The sequence below is a fragment of the Salmo salar genome, chromosome 15 (assembly GCF_965601325.2).
Source record: "Salmo salar chromosome 15, fSalSal1, whole genome shotgun sequence".
Lineage (NCBI taxonomy): Eukaryota > Metazoa > Chordata > Actinopteri > Salmoniformes > Salmonidae > Salmo > Salmo salar.
In genome coordinates this window covers 58,010,001-58,030,490 of record NC_138305.1, presented here as the reverse complement: position 1 = coordinate 58,030,490, position 20,490 = coordinate 58,010,001, and the positions used below count along the sequence as shown (strand labels likewise).

Genomic DNA, 20,490 nt, shown 5'->3' with positions numbered 1-20,490 from the left:
CAGATGGCTAGCTAGTTAGCGTGGTGAGCGCTAATAGCATTTCAATCGGTGACGTCACTCGCTCTGAGACCTTGAGGTAGTTGTTTCCCTTGCTCTGCAAGGGCCGCGGCTTTTGTGGAGTGATGGGTAACGATGCTTCGTGGGAGGCAGTTGTTGAGGTGTACAGAGGGTCCCTGGTTTGAGCCCAGGTAGGGGCGAGGAGAGGGACGGAAGCAAAACTGTTACAATTGTATTGATAGTATTGAGTATTGATTGTCTTCTCTGTTTCATGACCAGCACCTCCCACTGTTTCAAAAGCATTTACACTATTCCCCCTTCAATCTCACTGAGCCATACCCAGAACCCAGTTGTTCTATCGAATCTCACACCTCACACTTCATGGGCGAGCACAACCACCCTAACCAATAGGGACAGTTCTTCCTGGACAATCTGGTGGAGGTGGGGCCGATCAGATCATCCACCCAATCAGAACTTACTATAGTGCTACGCTGAACCGAGACCAATCCAAGAAGCCTTTACTGTCGCTCTGTGGTGACTGCCAGCCTTTGGCACAGGTCTGCTGCAGGCAGAGAAACCCCAGGTTGAGGCTAATTGTCATTGGCAGTGTTTGTGTGACCAATCTCTCGCTCTCTCTCTCTCTCTCTCTCTCTCTCTCTCTCTCTCTCTCTCTCTCTCTCTCTCTCTCTCTGTGTGTGTATGTGCATACGTACAACGTGTTTATAGGCTGCATCTCCCAAGGTCAGAGTGGGAATGTGCCAAAAGTGCCCACGGTCAGCCAGTACCCTTTATGCCCACAGGGCAGTATTCCCTGCCCCCTCCCCACCTTTTCTGCTGTCTCCCTTTTTTTTCACCCAAACCTCCAGCTTACTCTTCCCCGTCCTCCATTGTCTATACAGTCCATACTCCCTCATCCCCATCGCCTCCTCTTTTTCCCATCCCTGCCTCCTCTCTGATTCTCCATGCTGTCTCCTATCTCTCCTTTACCCTCTCCCCTTCCCTGCCACCCTGGCCTAGAGAGCATGCCATGTACCAGTGTTTCCCAACCCTGGTCCTCCAGTATCCCCAGCAGTACCCATATTTATTGTTACCCCAGACAAGCACACCTGATTCAACTTGTCAACTAATCATCAAGCCCTCAATGAGTTGAATGAGGTGTGTTTGTCCAGGGCTACAAAGAAACTGTAGTGTTGGGGGTACTCATATACTGAACCCTACCTAAGACACGTTTCATCAACTGTTTCTGTATGCTCTAACCCTTACTGTGCCCCACGCTAACCTAAGCTAACCCCAACTGACTGACTACAGTGGTTATATAATGTCTGTCTGGGGATTAAAAGATGTTCATGTATACGGTTATAGAGCTGTACTGTAGGTGGCATCGTTGACTGTGGTTCAACCATTCATTTGTATTGGTTTAGTAGTGTGTGTGTGTGTGTGTGTGTGTGTGTGTGTGTGTGTGTGTGTGCGTGCGTGCGTGCGTGTGTGTGTGTGCACGTGTGTGTGTGTGTGCGTGTGTGTGTGTGTGCGTGTGCGTGTGTGTGTGCGTGTGTGCGTGCGTGAGTGTGTGTATATGTGTTTGTTTGTGTGTTTGTTTGTGTGTTTTGCTTTCATGTACATTCTTGGTTGATTGTGCCCGTGTCTGTGTACTGTGAGCCTCCATGCTGTGTGTAGACCTGTAAGTGATTGTTGGTCTCTCCGACAGTGACCTAGTGACCATTGATTTTTTAACCAGATGAAGTCATCTCTAAAGGTCAAGCATACATTAGTCAAGGTTACAGACTCAGAACTTCACTGGTTGCATCCCAATACCACCCTGTATAACCGAGTGTACAACTTTTGCCCATGGCCCATATCATCCCAAATGGCACCCTATTCCCTATATATGGGTAAATAGGTAATAGGGTGTGATTTGGAATGCAGACTCTGTTTCCATGCAGAGTCAGCCTACACTGGACTAAAAGCTGTTTTCACTGTTGGTTCACACACAGTGACCTGTATTTAGTCACGTTAATGATGAATTTCAAATCGCTGATGGAGTTTTCTATTTGATCAGACTAACCCCCAGTGAATGGGGTTTTGCTTAATTGAACATATATTGTTGTTTCTGGCTCATTAACATAGTGAATGGGGGTGGGTCTAAACGGACATATGGATTTTTTTAAGATGGTCATACTACGGATATTTTTGATTTCGAATTTTAGGACCCCTTTAGGTATATTAAAAGAAATACAGTACCAGTCAAAATTTTGGACACACCTACTCGTTCAAGGGTTTTTCTTTATTTTTACTATTTTCTACATTGTAGAATAATATGAAGACATCAAAACTATGAAATAGCATATATGGAATAAAAAAAAGTGTTAAACAAATCAAAATATATTTTAGATTTTAGATTCCTCAAAGTAGCCACCCTTTGCCTTGATGACAGCTTTGTACCCTCTTGGCATTTCCTCAACCAGCTTCACCTGGAATGCTTTTCCAACAGTCTTGAAGGAGTTCCCACATATGCTGAGCACTTGTTGGCTGCTTTTCCTTCACTCTGATGTCCAACTCATCTCAAACCATCTCAATTGGGTTGAGGTCGGGTGATTGTGGAGGCCAAGTCATCTGATGCAACACTCCATCACTCTCCTTCTTGATCAAATAGCTCTTACACAGCCTGGAGGTGTGTTGGGTCATTGTCCTGTTGAAAAACAAATGATAGTCCCACTAAGTGCAAACCAGATAGGATGGTATATCATTGCAGAATGCTGTGGTAGCCATGCTGGTTAAGGGTGCTTTGAATTCTAAATAAATCACAGAGTGTCACCAGCAAAGCATCCCCACACCATTACACCACCTCCTCCATGCTTCACGGTGGGAACCACACAATGCAGAGATCACCGGTCCAATGTCCATTGCTCGTGTTTCTTGGCCCAAGCAAGTCACTTCTTATTATTGGTGTCCTTTAGTAGTGGTTTCCATGTATATTGTATGGCAACTGTATTGGAGAAGGTACAAGGTCCTTCCCCTCTGACCTTCTCAAATGGGTTTTTAGAGGGAGGCGAGATGTGTCTGTTACTTGAACTCTGTGAAGAATTTATTTGGGCTACAATTTCTGGGGCTGTGAACTCTAATGAACTTAGAACTTATCCTAACTCTGGGTCTTCCTTTCCTGTGGCGGTCCTCATGAGAGCCAGTTTCATCATAGCGCTTGATGGTTTTTGTGACTGCACTTGAAGAAACTTTAAAGGTTCTTGAAATTGTCAGTATTGACTGACCTTCATGTCTTAAAGTCATGATAGACTGTCATTTTTCTTTGCTTATTTGTTCTTGACACTGTTCTTGACATAGCCCTATTTGGATCAAGTCCATACTATCTTCTGTATACCATCCCTACCTTGTCACAACACAACTGATTGGCTCAAACACATTAAGAAGTAAAGAAATTCCACAAATTAACATTTAACAAGGCACCCCTGTTATTTGAAATGCACTCCAGGTGACTACCTCATGAAGCTGGTTGAGAGAATTCCAAGAGTGTGCAAAGCAGGTGGCTACTTTGAAGAATCTCAAATTTGTCAATTTTGTTTAACACTTCTTTGGTTACTACATGATTCCATATGTGTTGTTTCATAGTTTTCATGTCTTCACTATTATTCTACAATGTAGAAAATAGTAAAAACTGAAAAAAAACCTTGAATGAGTAGGTGTGTCAGACAAGTCCCATGACACTTGTGGGGGTCGTAGAGCAAAACGGAGAACACCATCATGTTCCCGAGAATGGAAAGTTAATTTGTCCGTTTGAATAGAAAGTTTTCATGGAAAGTCAATTTTACGGTATTGTACTGTGTGTCATTAAACAGTAGTTGTTTTGATACCGTATTTTGTATTACCATATTTATATTACAGTAGGTGAACTGTAATATGAAATACAGAATTTTACTTACCACTAGCTGCCTGTAAGCTACTGTTAAACTCCCAGTAACCCCTTTACAGTGTGTGCCCCAGTCATCTTATTACACGTTAATCCTATTAGCAGGTGATCAGTTAGAGTAGTATTAAGTGTATTTCGGCTGTGAGGGTCTGGATTAAATGCAATCACTAAATCTATTTGCCATTCAGGGTAGTTAAGTGTATTAGCAGGTGAACAGTGAGAGTTTCCAGCGGTCTGTCAGTCAGTAGCAGGTTGGTTAGTGTGCATCCTGCGGGAAATCGTAGGGCTGCCAGTTGTCCTGCAGTCTTCTACTACTGCTGCGATCTGGATTAGATTAGAAGTGTCTTTTTTAATCCCCAAACGATTCCCACATTGGGGTCTCTCAGGATGTGTGTGAGTGGATGTTTGGGGGACATATGTTTGATTGTTGACAGTAAGCACGGTTTAAGCCTGTTCGCATGGCATGATGTGTTTGTGTGTGTGTACGTGTGTGTCTCGTTCTGTTTTATTTGGTTTCCTGTGTGTTCAAATTCATGTTTCAAGTTGATTTGTCACTCTTTTTTCAGCATTTCATGAGCTCCACAAAGTCACACCAATAGAGACAATACATCAGATAGTACTCTCTCATTGCTACGAAAATGGAGTCCCCCCCTCTCTCTTTCTCTGTGTGATGATATTACTGTCTCCTGTTAATTGTTGATTGATTGTCTGTACTGGGACTGTGATCATCCAGCAGCAGTGTGATCTCGTGTTAATTTGCTGCTCTGACACTGCTCAGTTAAAACCTTTAATGAGGAGACAGTAAACCGACCACTAACAAGGGACTAACGAGCAGAGAGACACATTCGTCATGTCTGCTGGTAACACTGAAGGAGTTTAGAAGAACCAGATTGGAGGAAGTGGAGCTGGTGTCAGTATGCTGTACATATACTGTAAAACAGAAGTTTAGGCCATTTATTTTTCTCCAGCAGGTCCCATTCATAGCATAACACTTCTGGCTAGCTGTAGTTTATTTCTAGACTATATATACAAAAGTATGTGGAAAGCCCTTAAAATTTGTGGATTTGGCTATTTCAGCCACAACCGTTGCTGACAGGTGTAGAAAATTGAGCACTCGGCCATTCGATCTCCATAGACAAACATTGGCAGTATAATGGCCTTACTGAAGAGCTCAGTGACTTTCAACGTTGCACCATCATAGGATGCCACCTTTCCAACAAGTCAGTTTGTCAAATTTCTGTCCTGCTAGAGCTGTCAACTGAAAGTGCTGTTATTGTGAAGTGGAAATGTCTAGGAGCAACAACAGCTCAGCCGCAAAGTGGTAGGCCACACAAGCTCACAGAACGGGACCGCCGAACAGTGAGAGTAGAGTAGAGTATTAGTTTATTAATCCCTATTTAGGAAATTGTTTTATCACAGCATGCATCATCAATGATTTACAATGACAGGACACGCAACAATGACCAACACATGATAAAACATATAAAAAACATTAAGACACAAACTCACATGCACCAACCATAGTATCCCTGAAACAACAGTCTGATTCAAGTGCTGTTTTCTATCCTGGAAAAGCGTTCTCTGGAGTGATGAATCACGCTTCGCCATCTGGCAGTCTGACGGACGAATCTGGATTTGACAGATGCCAGGAGAACGTTACCTGCCTGAATGCATAGTGCCAACTGTTAAGTTTGGTGGAGGAGGAATAATGGTCTGGGGCTGTTTTTCATGGTTCGGGCTAGGTCCCTTAGTTCCAGTGAAGGGAAATCTTAATTCTAGACGATTCTGTGCTTCCAACATTGTGGCAATAGTTTGGGGAAGGCCCTTTCCTGTTTCAGCATGACAATTCCACCATGCATAAAGCGAGGTCCATACAGAAATGGTTTGTCGAGATCGGTGTGGAAGAACTTGAATGGCCTGCACAGAACCCTGACCTCAACCCCATCGAACACCTTTGGGATGAATTGGAACGCCGACTGCGAGCCAGGCCTAATTGCCCAACATCAGTGCCTGATCTCACTAAAGCTCTTGTGGCAGAATGGAAGCAAGTCCCCGTAGCAATGTTCCAACATCTAGTGGAAAGTCTTCCCAGAAGAGTGGAGGCTGTTATAGCAGCAAAGGGGGGACCAACTCCATATTAATGCCCATGATTTTGGAATGAGATGTTCGATGAGCAGGTGTCCACATACTTTTGGTCATATAGTGTCAGATGCACTTAAATCTCCTAGTGAGTGAATTAGGACATTTCATTAAGCACTGAAAGCGTGTGGCCATCGATCTGGCTCGATGCGTATTGATTTGGGTTGATGTGTGTTGGCGTGTGTTGTTGGTGGCGTGTGACCCATATGTGTGCTGGTTCTGCTGGGCTAGGGGTGACCACCCGATATAATTCAATTTACTGTCATTCTAGTTCCATGGCAGCCCCTACTACTCTGTGCACCAGAGAGAGAGTAGGCTACTAGAGACAGTAGAGAGAGAGATGGGAATAATTGCAAAAATCTTTGTTTGCCAATCAAGATTTGAATCATACATTGAGGTTAAAGATACCTTGAAACTCAGCCAGGTCACCCTGTGATACAAGTCGGTATTCGACGTCCATCCATGTCAGGGGACGTCTGGAGACGATGTGGAAATCGGCCACTAGGTGCAACAGTGAGCGCTGTTACCTTCAAGTAGGTTTGGGGTTTTGCTAGGGTGCTGTTGACGGGGATGGCGGATGGTTAAGCATGTGTTTCTGGTGCCAAAGGTTGCATGTTCAAATCCAGCGATAGGAAGTATTTTTAGCGATTTTTGTTTTAAGCATATCCCAAACCTTAACCCTTACCTTAACCATTCAGAGTTAATACCTAATCTTAAGATGTCCGAAATAATGCATGGATGAAAAACGGATGAACGTCTATTTTTGACGTGAGACTGTAAGAGCTAGTTGAACTAGTGGCCTGGACCTACAGTGCATTCGGTAAGTATTCAGACACCTTCACACAATACCCTATAATGAAAAAGCATAAACAGTTTGGAAATGCACACACCTGTCTATATAAGGTCCCACAGTTGACAGTGCATGTCAGAGCAAAAACCAAGCCATTAGGTTGAAGGAATTGTCCATAGAGCTCCGAGACAGGATTGTGTCGAGGCACAGATCTGGGGAAGGGTACCAACATTTTTTTGCAGCATTGAATGTCCGCCGGCCAAACTGAGCAATCGGGGGAGAGGGCCATGGTCAGGGAGGTGACCAAGAACCGAATGGTCACTCTGATAGGGCTCCAAAGTTCCTCTGTGGAGATGTGGAAATATTCCAGAAGGACAAACATCTCTGCAGCACTCAACCAATCAGGCCTTTATGGTAGAGTGGCCAGATGGAATCCACTCCTCAGTAAAAGGCACATGACAGCCCAGTTGGAGTTTGCCAAAAGGCATCTAAAGGACTCTCAGACCATGAGAAACAAGATTCTCTGGTCTGATGACACCAAAATAGAACTCTTTGGCCTGAATGCCAAGCGTCACATCTGGAAGAAACCTGGCAAGATCTCTACAGTGAAGCATGATGGTGGCAGCATCATGTTTTTCAGCGGCAGGGACTGGGAGACTAGTCAGGGTCGAGGGAAAGATGAACGGAGCAAAGTACAGAGAGATCCTTGATGAAAACCTGCTCCAGGACCTCAGACTGGGGCGAATGTTCACCTTCCAACAGGACAATGACCCTAAGCACACAGCCAAGACAACGCAGGAGTTTCTTCGGGACAAGTCTCTGAATGTCCTTGAGTGGCCCAGCCAGAGCCCAGACTTGAACCCGATCTAACATCTCTGGAGAGACCTGAAAATAGCTGTGCAGCGACGCTCCCCATCCAACCTGACAGAGCTCGAGAGTATCTGCAGAGAAGAATGGGAGAAATTCCCCAAATACAGGTGTGCCAAGCTTGTAGTGTCATACCCAAGAAGTCTCGAGGCTGTAATCGCTGCCAAATGTGCTTAAACAAAGTACTGTGTAAAGAGTCTTTAAAAAAAACAGTTTTTGCTTTGCCATTTAGTATGTACATTTTGCTACACTCGCAATAACATCTGCTAACCATGTGTGTGTGACCAAAACAATTTGATTTGATTTGATGTGAGCTGAGCCATAGGGCAGACGCATAATCTACTACTATCAGATTAGGGGGGGGGATTTATTTTCTACAGCGCATTTGGTAACAATGACCAAGCAAGTTACATTGGTTGTCCCTCAATTAATAAAGTCTATGATTTAATGTCGCAAAAGCTGTTTTACAAACATCTGAATGCTGATGGTGCCACGCAGATGTAGCCTACGAATATTAGAATAGGGTAGGCCAGGCTTAGTGATGAGCAGTTCGCAAACGGTTCTTTCTTTTTGAACGAGTCTTTTTACTGACTCGAGAGCCATGATTTGTTTTTGTTTTTTGTTTTAGTCGTTTGTTTGACCTGCTTGTGCTGGCCGCAACGAGTCCTACAGCAGGATTAAATTTGTTTACAGACAGGCCGCGGGAAGTAACGGTCTCATAGACTCAATGGGGGTAGGGTGACGGGCTGCAAAAACGCAAGCAGATAAATTAGCTGAAGTCTTGAGTGACCGCTGCGCATGGTTGATCAATGAGCGGAGTTCATCTTGTCAACCAATCAATCAAGGTTTTAATGACAACGTTCGAGCTGACAACAACCACGGACCGCTGAGCTCTATACTACAAATCAGGTTTGAGGAGTTAGCGAGGTAACTTTGGTCAACTCTGAGTTCAACTCGGAATAACCGGTACCACGAAAGTGGCTCACTTTGTAGCCAGGGACATTTCTATGTCAATGAATCCTTCAGAACTAACCTTCTCCAGGGCAGGCTAACCCAATGGGCTAACTCCATTTATCCTGTATGAAGTGTCTGAGCCATGAGTTGAGGACCAATAAAATTAGATTACACTCCCTCTTGCAAAGATTGCGTCATCATCCCCTTCATTTCCCTTCCTTCCAGTTCTCTGCTGCCAATGACTGGAACGAACTACAAAAATCTCTGAAACTGGAAACACTTATCTCCCTCACTAGCTTTAAGCACCAGCTGTCAGAGCAGCTCACTGCACCTGTACATAGCCCATCTATAATTTAGCCCATACAACTACCTCTTCCCCTACTGTATTTATTTATTTATTTTGCTCCTTTGCACCCTATTATTTCTATTTCTACTTTGCACTTTCTTCCACTGCAAATCTACCTTTCCAGTGTTTTACTTGCTATATTGTATTTACTTTGCCACCATGGCCTTTTTTGCCTTTACCCCCCTTATCTCACCTCATTTGCTCACATTGTATATAGACTTACTTTTCTACTGTATTATTGACTGTATGTTTGTTTTACTCCATGTGTAACTCTGTGTTGTTGTATGTGTCAAACTGCTTTGCTTTATCTTGGCCAGGTCGCAATTGTAAATGAGAACTTGTTCTCAACTTGCCTACCTGGTAAAATAAAGGTGAAATTTCAGAAAAATGACTGATAAAATCTAAAAATGTTTTTTTTTGTGTAAAAAAATGTGTCATGTTAAAATACCTATCACATTACACATTTTGTAATAACAAATGTTATTATTTAAACTTATTGAAACTTCACGTACAGTAAAACTTTTGTGTGACTTAAAATAATTATTTTATCGATAGAATGGGGGAAAAGGTGCTTGTGCAGTGAGAACCGTACTAAAGCACACCAAAATAATAAAAGAAAGATGGCACTTCTAAAAGTCTATTTCATATGATAGCCTGCTGAATTTAGAACTGATAATTGATCACATTCTGCAAGAATGAACGCAATGAATTAATTATTGAATGTTATGATGGACACAGCTTTGTAGAACCAAAACAAGAAACTCGAACTCAAGAACGATCGTTTGGGGGGGGAGCTGCAGTTCGGCGAACGATATTGTGTTGATCACCCACACGGCAGTCAAGCAATGAATTCCGCCAACAGTCGTTCACAATCTAGTCCGGTTGCGGCTCCTGCTAGACCTTGTTTCAAATGTATCAAGAAATAATCGTATTTGTTTGCCTAGCAATCAACAAATGTAAGTTGTTTAAAGCACACGTTTACAAGTCTCGGTCACAAATGACAGCTCCAAGAAGCCCCTATGGCGAACGACATGTGAACAAGAGGCTTGTAGAATCATGACTATTTCACATTTTCAGTTCATTGTTCGCCGGTAGGGGTTCCTGCGTGCTCAGGGAATTACTGGCTTAAATGAACAAAATTAGTCGAAAGATTCGTTCTTTTGACTGAACGAGTCCAAAAGATCAGTCAGTAAAAAGAGCATAACTTCCCATCACTAGGCCTACCTCTCGTTGGCGTGAGAATCTGCGTCTTCCGCACTGTGCACACAGTTGTTATCTGACTTGTAGGTCAATGTCAGTCAGGAGAGTCAGGAGAGAACGCACCAATTCAGTCGCAACAGATTAGAGGTATTTTCAGAAGAAGGCCGAAAAAATGGATATGAGTAAAAAACGTTAGTGAACTGGCGATTTGTAAAGTTTGAATCGGTTATGCATGCTTCATTTGGATCGGTTTGGGCTCTCACGGTCTTGCACTCTTATCTTAAACATTAGCTAACTAGCTAATTAGCTAACGTTAATTATAAACAGGGTGGTTTGAGCCCTGAATGCTGATTGGCTGAAAGCCGTGGTATATGAGACCACATAGCACGTGTATGACAAAACATTTATTTTTACTGCTCTAATTACGTTGGTAACCAGTTTATAATAGCAATAAGGCACCTCTGGGGTTTGTGGTATATGGCCAATGTACCACGGCTAAGGGCTGTATCCAGGCACTCTGCGTTGCGTCGTGCGTAAGAACAGCCCTTAGCCGTGATACATTGGCCATATACCACACCCCCTTATTACTTAATTCCCTACCTAGCAATTTTTTTAAAGAAAGCCCAACTGATGCAGCATAGCGACTTTAAAGGTCCAATGCAGCCATTTTTATCTCTCCACTGCTAGCTCTGTTTGCTACAATTATACGTTGTAACTTGTCACTCTGATCGTAAAAGCGCATTGTACATTTGCAGTGTATTGTGTCAGAATAATCCACAGAGAAGAGTCAGAGGTAATCAAGTCTTAGTGAATGAGAGAAAATGAGCCCCCTTTTACTCTACCCCCCCCCCCCCCTTTCTCTCTGTCTCTGTCTCTCTCTCACACACACAAACAGACACAAACACACACGCTTTCCCTATATCCCATCTGCCAGCTCCCTGCAGTGTGTGTGGTAATTAAAAAGATCAGCTTGTGTGATTCATCCTCTACTGTAGGCCTATGTGTGCATTTGTGTCAGAGAGAGTGTGTGTGTGTACCACGACCGTTCAATCCCATGAGAGGATGAGCATGTGTGAGTTACCCAAGAAGACAGGGGACGTCACAGATCTTTATACTCCCTCTCCTTTACTTCCTTCCTCTCTCTCTATCTCTGTCTCTCTCTTTCTCTCTCTCTCTTTCGCTCTCTCTCTCTCTCTCTTCCTCTCTCTTTCGCTCTCTCTCTCGCTCTCTTTCTCTCTCTGTCACTGTCTCTCTCTCTGTCTCTCTCTGTCTGCCTGTCTGTCTGTCTCTCTCTCTCTCTCTCTCTTTCTCTCTCTCTCTGTCACTGTCTCTCTCTCTCTGTCTCTCTGTCTGTCTGTCTGTCTGTCTCTCTCTCTCTCTCTCTCTCTCTCTCTCTCTCTCTCTCTCTCTCTCTCTCTCTGTCTCTATCTGTGTGTATATGTCAGGAATCGGGGTGAGAGGAGCGGCATTGGGCCTCCTTGACCGTTGTCAGATTTGTATCCCCTCTTCCTCCCCTCCATCCTCTCCTCCCTCCTTGCATCTCATTAAGAATCGCCTCTCCTCTCCTTCTCTCCGAGGCCATGTACTCGTTGGATGATTACGGGTAAGGCTGACATTTCTCCTCCTTTCCGCCCTCTGTCCGTTCGGTGTCGTTGTGTAGTGCATTGAGAAACGGTAGTAGCTCTAATAGAACAGCCTTGACAAACACTTTGTTATCTTTGTACCGTTGGTGTTTTGTCTGTTGTGAAGTGAGGCTTTAGTCAATGATGAAAACTGTTGTTGAATTTCTTAAGCTGTGTAGCCTACAGTATATGTGTTCATAAACCTGCGCCTGTGGTGACTGTCTCTTGATTACGATTGACTGTGTGTGTGTGTGTGTGTGTGTGTGTGTGTGTGTGCGTGCGTGCGTGCGTGCGTACGTGCGTGCGTGCGTTCGTGCGTGCGTGTGTGTTTGCATGCTTGTATGACAGGGAGTGTGACTCGCTATACACACTTCTACATGTGGGGCGTTACATAGCACTGCGTGCGTGACACTAATAAAGCGTAGCTAGCCTTGCGAGTGTTGAACAAGGCCATTAATACAGGGGTGGGGAATGAAGCAGATAGGAAGGAAAGGTTTCTGTCAGTGCATGGGGGATTCAACAGCACTAGCAGAAGGCGTCCGCTCTAAACCTGACGTTGCCCCTCCCCCCCCGTCGAGAGCTCTCGCCAAATCAGCTGTGGCAGGGTGTTGATTGGCAGCGGAGGCGATGGATCTGATTGGCTGCTGCAGCCGTCACTCCTACCCAATCCCACGGCTCGTCGGGTCTCTGACCTTGGAGAGAGCCGTTAAACCTGATCAAGGATCAGCTTAGGGACAGCTGTCAGTATACACGTACATACACACACGGCCGTGCACTTCCCTCCTGGCGGAAGACAGTTCAATGCATTCAGTTGTATAACTGACTAGGTATCCCCATTTTTCCCTTTCCCTGTGTTGGACAGAAGGCCATCTCCCCCATCATAACATTATATGATCTATGAGAATGTAGGAACTGCTTTTGTTTTGTAAAGTGCCATATTTGTTGAATTAGTTGACTATAGAGTGGGGAACAAAAGATTCCCCCCCAAAATAATGGAAAGAATAAATATATTAAAAAAGAACGACGTCTCCCCTGTGGTATGTGAATGGTCTGACTGCTACAGTAGTACTCTAGTGCTCACACACACACACACACACACACACACACCATGGTCAGTAAAGACTAGATAATGCCCTCACGAACAGTTCATTGTGTCAGCAGTCACAGATCACCAGGTTCTGATTGGACACAGCCTGTGTCCATGGCACACTGTCTGTTCAGCTCAGCTCGGTTGAAATGGTGTTGCATTACTACTAGCTCAATGAAGACAGAGATGGCAGAGACTGGACAGAGAGGTTGTCTGCTCAGCTTTGATGAAGACTCTACCTGACACAGACCAGTATGGTTGAAATTAAGGCTGGGCGACATGGTCAAACATCATATCACAATATTTCTCTAATTTTTGACAGTATGGTGGTATTTGACCGTTTTTTTTCTGTTTCTGAGCAATGAAAGTTCTAGTGAAGTAGTCCAGGTTATAGAACTTTTCATTTCGTTTAGCACTGTCACAACATATTGTTAAAGACGATACTGTATACCGGTATTGATGATGCTGAATATCGCCCAGCCCTAGTTGGGTGATATTACTGCTACTATCTCTATAAAGATAGAGAGTGGATGGAAGACTGACAGAGGGATTGGATTGGCTCTGGACCAGTGTGGTTGAAATGTTGTATTTGTTCTGTACTCTGTCTGAATCAGTGTGTTGTGAGACCAACACATTTATACCAGGAACCTTCTATTGTCAGGGGAGCAGTTTGGTGAAGGGGGGGGGGGGGGGGGGGGGGGCAGCCTCTCTGTTTTATTGACCTGAGCTTCTCTTCAGAGCACAGACACAACACAACACAACAGACTCAGTCCCAGTCCTGTACTACAGGCACATAACGACTGGTAGCCAATGGTTCCATTGTAATAGTGACTGTCTGTCACACCCTGATCTGTTTCACCTGTTCTTGTGATTGTCTCCACCCCCTTCAGGTGTCACTTATTTTCCCCAGTGTATTTATCCCTGTGTTTCCTGTCTCTCTGTGCCAGTTTGTCTTGTATGTTCCAAGTCAACCAGCGTGGTTTTCCCCGTGCTCCTGCCTTATCTATTCTCTTTTGTTAGTCCTCCCGGTTTTGACCCTTGCCTGTTTCCTGGACTCTGTACCCGCCTGCCTGACCATTCTGCCTGCCTTGACCTGTACCTCCTGGACTCTGAACTGGTTGTGACCTTTTGCCTGTCCACGACCATTCTCTTACCTACCCCTTTTGGAATATAATAAATAACAAAGTCTCAAATCATCTGCCTCCCTTGTCTGCATCTGGGTCTGGCCTTGTGCCCTCATACTATCTGAGTTCAATATACTGTATCTCTGTTTATAAGAATCCCAGGATACTGATCAGAAACATTCCCACTGTCCTGTATTGTACTCCGCTTTAAAGCTTCACTCGCATCAACCACCAATAATATTCGAACGGCCCATGACAGACGTAGAAAGAGATGGGAATCCGTCTTTCGGGTGAATGCACAGATGCAGCCTAGGGATTTAGTGTGGTGGTTTGATATTAGAGCGGCAGATGAGATTATGGAGCTCTCTCCGGTAATATCAGATATGCCATCTAACCTCTACAGTCATCTGGAACATGGATGGACACTTACGTGTAAAAGTGATCCGTGGTTTTACCGCAGGCTTTTGAAGTAGTTTTCGCTTCCAACCAGAGTGAGCGACGTGGGCAGAATGGACAGAGTATGCAGTGGAAATAGCTAAATGAGCGTGTGTCTTATTAAAAACGCAGGACGGTCAGTTCAGAAAGAAAACGCGTTTAACCATTCATTCCAAAATATAGTTATGCGTGGTTTGGCGTTAGATCTCTGCTCCCTCAGGGTAGCTCTGCCAGAGCCAAGCGTCATATGAAGATGAGAATACTACTAGAGTTAGTGAGCGCGATATGCCATACCAAATCCCCTGAAGGAAGAAACCCAGACAGGTGGGGGCTGGGGGGGTAGTGGTGGGATATCAGAAACAGCTAGCGCAGAGTGTGGTCGCTAGTTATAGCAACACGGCAGCAAGAGACACCGGCGTGGAGGAAGCGTGTGTACAACTGGTGGACTGAATGGACCGCATGGAATGACAGTGTGAACCCAATTGGTGTAATATCAGCTGACGTAATCAGCCGCACCAGGGTTTCCCTTCTGAACGGGCTACGCTTCATCTGTTAAGCATTTGTGATGGCAAATGTGGCAATGGGAGGTTGCATACAGTACTCTAAAGTACTTCCATATCGGTTCATATATCTGTGGTTCAGATATTTATTTGAACGAGAGACGCATTGGTATCTCTATTTACCCACCGGTGTGTGTCTCTATGTATGCACTGTGTGTGTGTGTGTGTGTGTGTGTGTGTGTGTGTGTGTGTGTGTGTGTGTGTGTGTGTGTGTGTGTGTGTGAGACTGTGTGTGAGACTGTGTGTGTGTGTGTGTGTGTGTGTGTGTGTGTGTGTGTGTGTGTGTGTGTGTGTGTGTGTGTGTGTGTGTGTGTGTGTGTGAGACTGTGTGTGAGACTGTGTGTGTGTGTGTGTGTGTGTGTGTGTGTGTGTGTGTGTGTGTGTGTGTGTGTGTGTGTGTGTGTGTGTGTGTGTGTGTGTGTGTGAGACTGTGTGTGAGACTGTGTGTGTGTGTGTGTGTGTGAGACTGTGTGTGTGAGACTGTGTGTGTGTGTGTGTGTGTGTGTGTGAGACAGCCGTATTGTAGCTCCACCCCACCCTGGCATGCCACCTCGAATTAGACGCGAGAAAGACGGGAGCCATCAGATGAATTAACAACAGTCTCTTCTCCTCTACTCTCTCCTCATCCCTCGCTCCGTGTGGGCTTACGCATCCCGGTTTCCGTCCAATCAGAGTGCCGGAAGAGGAGAGGAGAGAGGGATGTGAGGAGGGGGAGTAGAGGACCAGCAGCCTCTGGGGCTGGCGGCCAACTGCTCATATCACAGCTGGGAGGGGAGGGGGGAGAGGGAGGAGGGGAGAGAGGGATGGAGGGATGGAAGTGGAGGCTGTAATCCAGTGAGACACGCAGAGGAGAGGCAGTGTGAGGGCAACGCCTTACAGCACCGTGAATCTCTCTCTCTATCGCTCTACCACTCTCTCGCTCTCTTATCACTTTACCGCAACCCTTTCTTGCTCTACTGCTCTCTCTCTCTCTCCTTCTCTCGCTCTCTCGCTCACTCACTCGACCGGCAAAAACCCAAAGGGCTCTCCCCTCGTCTCTCATTCAGTCCTCTCAGACTCTGAGGGCTGCTCTATCGCTTTTCATTTATTCCCTTTTTTCTCTCTTCCTATTTTATTTCCTCTCCTTGTTTTCTCCCCCACCTCATCTAAAATATCTCTGCTGTGGCAAAGGATGCTTTGGTGAAAAAGGACCCAAAAGAGTTGTTTTATTTGCGTCCTTTTCTTTCCTCAAGGCGTTGTCATTGGAAGCATCTTTGTTCTTTCGTTTGTATTTATTTGCTCCATGTGTAACGGCTGTAAATTGCTGTGTTGCTGCTGGGGAAATAGGTTAGTGTGTCTGTGAGGAGCCAGCAGGAGAGGAAAGGGGGGATTGTGTATTCCGCAGAGAGGGGGAAGCCCGGCTGTATCTCTCCGTTGCTGTGACTGCGAATCCACGGCAACCCCGTTAGGTCCGGAGACGGAGAGAGGGAATTACTGGGATGCCATCGCTAACCTTTGACCTCTACCGGTAACTCGCGCCGCAGCCTGGACAGACAGACCCGGGGAAAGGAAAGAAAAACCAGAAGAGACACGGAGAAACTAGATCAACCCTTGAATCGTTCCCGTAGCTTTGTGCTGCGCGTCGGATGTGAGGTAGCAAGCACCATGGATATAAACGTACAGTCTCACCGATTCTACTTCCCTCAGATCTACTGTACTGAGGCTGTGCCTGCTGGAGCCCAGGTCCAGGTCACAGCGCAGGAGTTTAAAGTCAGGTAGGCTACTGGGTACCACTGGGTAGGTTACTGTGATGCTACGCTACGCTGGGTTGGATAGGTCGCCGCTGGGGAGACAGTAATACTGTACTGCTATGTGCCGTAGTGGCAGAGCAGCATACAGTAGCACAGTCGAGCTGGTATCTACTTTACTATTGGCTGCATCTCAAATGACATCATTCATAGTCATATTGCCTATGCAGTAGAGATTTGTCGCTACCAATAGTCAAGCCCTGTGTCTGTTAGAGAGCAGGGTCCTTGATGGGATTGCAAATAGATGTGTGAATAGAAATCCAATGTACAGAATGAATGTACATGTCTTATGCTGTGGAATGGACAGCCATGCCAGTTCTGTTCCATACATTGTGTTTCTATGTGCCAGCTGTGAATGGTTGTCCTTGCAGAGGGGCTGGGGTAGAATGTTAATGTGTAAGCTGTGCAGTCAATGTCTAGGTCCTGATATGGGATGAGGAAGGAGGAGAGGAGAGAGGAGAGAAGAGAGGAGGAGGCATTGATGCCTTGTGAAGAAGCTTGCCAAGACTGCTGGGGTGATGACAGTGGTGCTGTTGTGTTGTGTTTGTCTCTGAGGGCTGCAGCCGTGTGTGTGTGTGTGTGTGTGTGTGTGTGTGTGTGTGTGTGTGTGTGTGTGTGTGTGTGTGTGTGTGTGTGTGTGTGTGTGTGTTGTGTGTGTGTGTGTGTGTGTGTGTGTGTGTGTGTGTGTGTGTGTGTGTGTGTGTGTGTGTGTGTGTGTGTGTTGTGGCTGTAGCTTGTATGTGGCAGAGACCGGGGCTCTTTGTTCTTTCCATCTGCCCGCTGCTCCTCCTCTTCCTCTCTTCCTTCTCTTCTCCTCATAAACGCTTGCAGCTCCCATGGTGCGTTGGAGCATCCTTCCCTGATATTGCCACTGTCGTCATGGCTGCAGAATGCTCTGAGACACATGCTCAATGTTTTGTGCAGTGTTTTTTAGTCTTCGGCACTATCTTTATCATGTTTATGTCTGGCTGTTGCATCCACCCGAACACTCTTCCTCTTTATCATTGCAGTCAGTAATTTATCAGTGTGTCAGCCATCACTCCATCCGTCCATGGTTTCAGGTTTCACCCAGTAGTAATCTGGTGTATGATCACTGGTCAGATTTCTCCTCTCTAACTGATGATCAGATCAGCTTTAACAGACTCACTGAGTTTTCCTCTGGTAAGCAGCTTTTAACACAGCCAGGCCAGGAGGGTATGTTTCTACAAGGGATGTGACAAATGGACAGTTCTTCTTCATGTTTAAACGGACATTCATTTGATCGGTTATCCAAAAACACATTTTAAGGGAAAATATATACAATTCCACGTCAATTCATAGTGCAGAATACTGGTCCTATTACCTGTGTATGACCGGTAGAGCCTGACAATTAAGTTCTATCTACTGCAACCCTTTACAGACAGAACGCAGCTACAGTAACATGTGGATAGGAAGACTGTACCCTTTCAGACAGTCATATTCTGTTCTGGCATATAATGTGCTACTGTTTCCCTGACAACAATAAACGTTGCTGATTGATGTTCTGCTGTGTTGTTTATGCTGTTTCGTTATGGTAGGGTAAATATGTCTTGCTAAATCACGTTATTTAACATACTATTTTAGGCTATTCATGGGACCGGTCTTGCGAGCACGGGGTAGGTTTTTGTCTCATAATATGAAATTACAGTAGGTTACCGGTATCGCCTGTATCGATTTCCCTTTTCAGATATAATCGTACGTGGCCCCTTGAAAGCGCCTCGGCTATGGCATGTTTGTTTGTCTGTTAGGGTAGACTACACTACGGCTTTTTAAACGCCGACAATAAACCTTCTCTGGAGACTTGTCTGTGAAGTAATGCCTTTTCTGAAGTGGAACTAACTTCCATCACTAGGAGACCAGATCTGTAAATCGTCCCGTTCCTGCTGCCTGTGTGCAGACCACTCTTCCCTAAACTAGGATTTTCTACACACAACAGACTGAAGACTGAACACACGCTTGTGTCATTAGCAGAGAGAAAGAGCAGGCAGACCAGGGCAAGGCAGGGCGATATGTCTTGGTGATCTGCATCTCGCAACGTAATGCCATACCAAGGTAGGGCGATATGTCTTGGTGATCTGCATCTCGCAATGTCTTAATTGTCTTGCAAATTCACCAAAGTAGCCCAAAGTTTGCCTCTTCCTCGCTGGTTTGTAGGGTTATGTAGCTACAGTAAATTACAGACAAGGCAGGAGGGTTATGTAGCTACAGTAAATTACAGACAAGGCAGGAGGGTTATGTAGCTACAGTAAATTACAGACAAGGCAGGAGTGTTATGTAGCTACAGTAAATTACAGACAAGGCAGGAGGGTTATGTAGCTACAGTAAATTACAGACAAGGCAGGAGGGTTATGTAGCTACAGTAAATTACAGACAAGGCAGGAGGGTTATGTAGCTACAGTAAATTACAGACAAGGCAGGAGGGTTATGTAGCTACAGTAAATTACAGACAAGGCAGGAGGGTTATGTAGCTACAGTAAATTACAGACAAGGCAGGAGGGTTATGTAGCTACAGTAAATTACAGACAAGGCAGGAGGGTTATGTAGCTACAGTAAATTACAGACAAGGCAGGAGGGTTATGTAGCTACAGTAAATTACAGACAAGGCAGGAGGGTTATGTAGCTACAGTAAATTACAGTGAGGGTTATAGTAAGTTACAGATACAGGGGTTAAAGCAGTGGTTTCAGTAGAAGTACAGAGAACCACCACCACGTATTTTCCACTGCTTAAGTAGTGGCATTCCTTACAATACCACCTCTAATACATGGACCCTGCTGCGGTACAATGGTGAGAACCAGTCCCTTTAAGCACTTGGCTAGAAGGCTGGAGGGATTTTAGTACATCTACAGGTTATCCAGACACAGTGCAGTCTCGTACTACTGTAAAAGGCACCAAGGAAAAGTCAGCATTGGATGTGGTTTTCCTCTGACTGCTGTCCAGCATGGGTCTCTGTGATCGAGGGGATAATAGTTTCACTCCTGTTTGATTTGGACGAGGCCTGGCAGTCAGTCACTGCTTCAGTCAGGATACTGTTAGCACAGTGACCGGGAGAATGAGGGAGAGACAAAGAGAGAGACAAATAGGGAAGAAGCGGAGAAGGCTAGAGAGCGAACAGAGAGAGACTTATAAGAGACGGAGGGATAAGGCGAGAAGGGAGAGAGAAAGAGAGTCTGTTTCACACATTCCCAGTTGTCTGGGTGGTGTTTGCAGCTTGCTGGCTGGCTGATGATTTCCCTTGCACTTTGTCAGCAGTGTGTGTGTGTGTGTGTGTGTGTGTGTGTGTGTGTGTGTGTGTGTGTGTGTGTGTGTGTGTGTGTGTGTGTGTGTGTGTGTGTGTGTGTGTGTGTGTGTGTGTGTGTGTGTGTGTGTATTTGTGTGTGTTGGAGTAGAGCAGGGTGTCAGCTGACTCCCACTAAGCAGGAAATGGACACGGCGTTCTACAGCTGGATCAATACCCAGGTTATTAGTACAGAGAGAGAGAGATGGAATGAGAGAGAATTAGAGATAAAGGTAGAAAATAGGAAAGAGGAAATCTGAGAGGAATTAAAATGGGAAAATGCATGCTGGAAAAAAACTGCAGGGAAATCAGAGGGGGAGAGAGGGAATGGGAGAGAGAGAGAGAGAGAGCAGGGGGGTGAGAGTGGGAA

General features: G+C 45.2%; 1 protein-coding gene across 5 annotated transcripts in view; it reads left to right on the top strand.

Annotated features, from left to right (window-relative positions):
- The window catches only part of LOC106571568 (ena/VASP-like protein), a 66,012-nt gene that overhangs the window by 1,501 nt on the left and 44,021 nt on the right, over window positions 1-20,490 (top strand). For 3 of the 5 annotated variants that reach the window (XM_014144770.3, XM_014144769.3, XM_014144767.3), the window contains exon 1: window positions 15,830-16,794. The exons of 1 other annotated variant lie outside the window; for it this stretch is intronic. In XM_014144770.3, the coding sequence (XP_014000245.1) occupies window positions 16,685-16,794 (110 nt within the window). In that variant the 5' untranslated portion in view covers window positions 15,830-16,684. Of the gene's footprint in view, window positions 1-15,829; window positions 16,795-20,490 lie in introns of those variants that run through there. One more of the 5 variants, XM_014144771.3, reaches the window with a different exon arrangement.